This window comes from Pygoscelis adeliae, unplaced genomic scaffold (genome assembly GCF_000699105.1).
Source record: "Pygoscelis adeliae isolate BGI_AS28 unplaced genomic scaffold, ASM69910v1 C10060433, whole genome shotgun sequence".
NCBI lineage: Eukaryota > Metazoa > Chordata > Aves > Sphenisciformes > Spheniscidae > Pygoscelis > Pygoscelis adeliae.
In genome coordinates this window covers 1-344 of record NW_008819024.1, presented here as the reverse complement: position 1 = coordinate 344, position 344 = coordinate 1, and the positions used below count along the sequence as shown (strand labels likewise).

General features: G+C 68.0%; 1 protein-coding gene across 1 annotated transcript; it reads left to right on the top strand.

The window, feature by feature from the left end:
• Positions 1-6: 6 nt before the first annotated feature.
• On the top strand, positions 7-344 carry LOC103912156 (histone H4). The gene has a single exon (XM_009320065.1). It carries the CDS (start codon positions 33-35, stop codon positions 342-344), a length of 312 nt encoding a protein of 103 aa, XP_009318340.1. The 5' UTR covers positions 7-32.

The window sequence follows — 344 nt, the reverse complement described above, 5'->3', positions numbered from 1 at the left end:
CACACACCGCTTGGGTCGAGGGTGGTGACAGCATGTCCGGCAGAGGCAAGGGCGGGAAGGGGCTCGGCAAGGGGGGCGCCAAGCGCCACCGCAAGGTGCTGCGCGACAACATCCAGGGCATCACCAAGCCGGCCATCCGCCGGCTGGCTCGGCGCGGCGGCGTGAAGCGCATCTCGGGGCTCATCTACGAGGAGACGCGCGGCGTGCTGAAGGTCTTCCTGGAGAACGTGATCCGCGACGCCGTCACCTACACCGAGCACGCCAAGAGGAAGACGGTCACGGCCATGGACGTGGTCTACGCCCTCAAGCGCCAGGGACGCACCCTCTACGGCTTCGGCGGCTAA

Bases quoted from the DNA above. Each gene is read 5' to 3' on its own strand.
- LOC103912156 (XM_009320065.1), top strand. From the start codon at position 33: ATGTCCGGCAGAGGCAAGGGCGGGAAGGGGCTCGGCAAGGGGGGCGCC.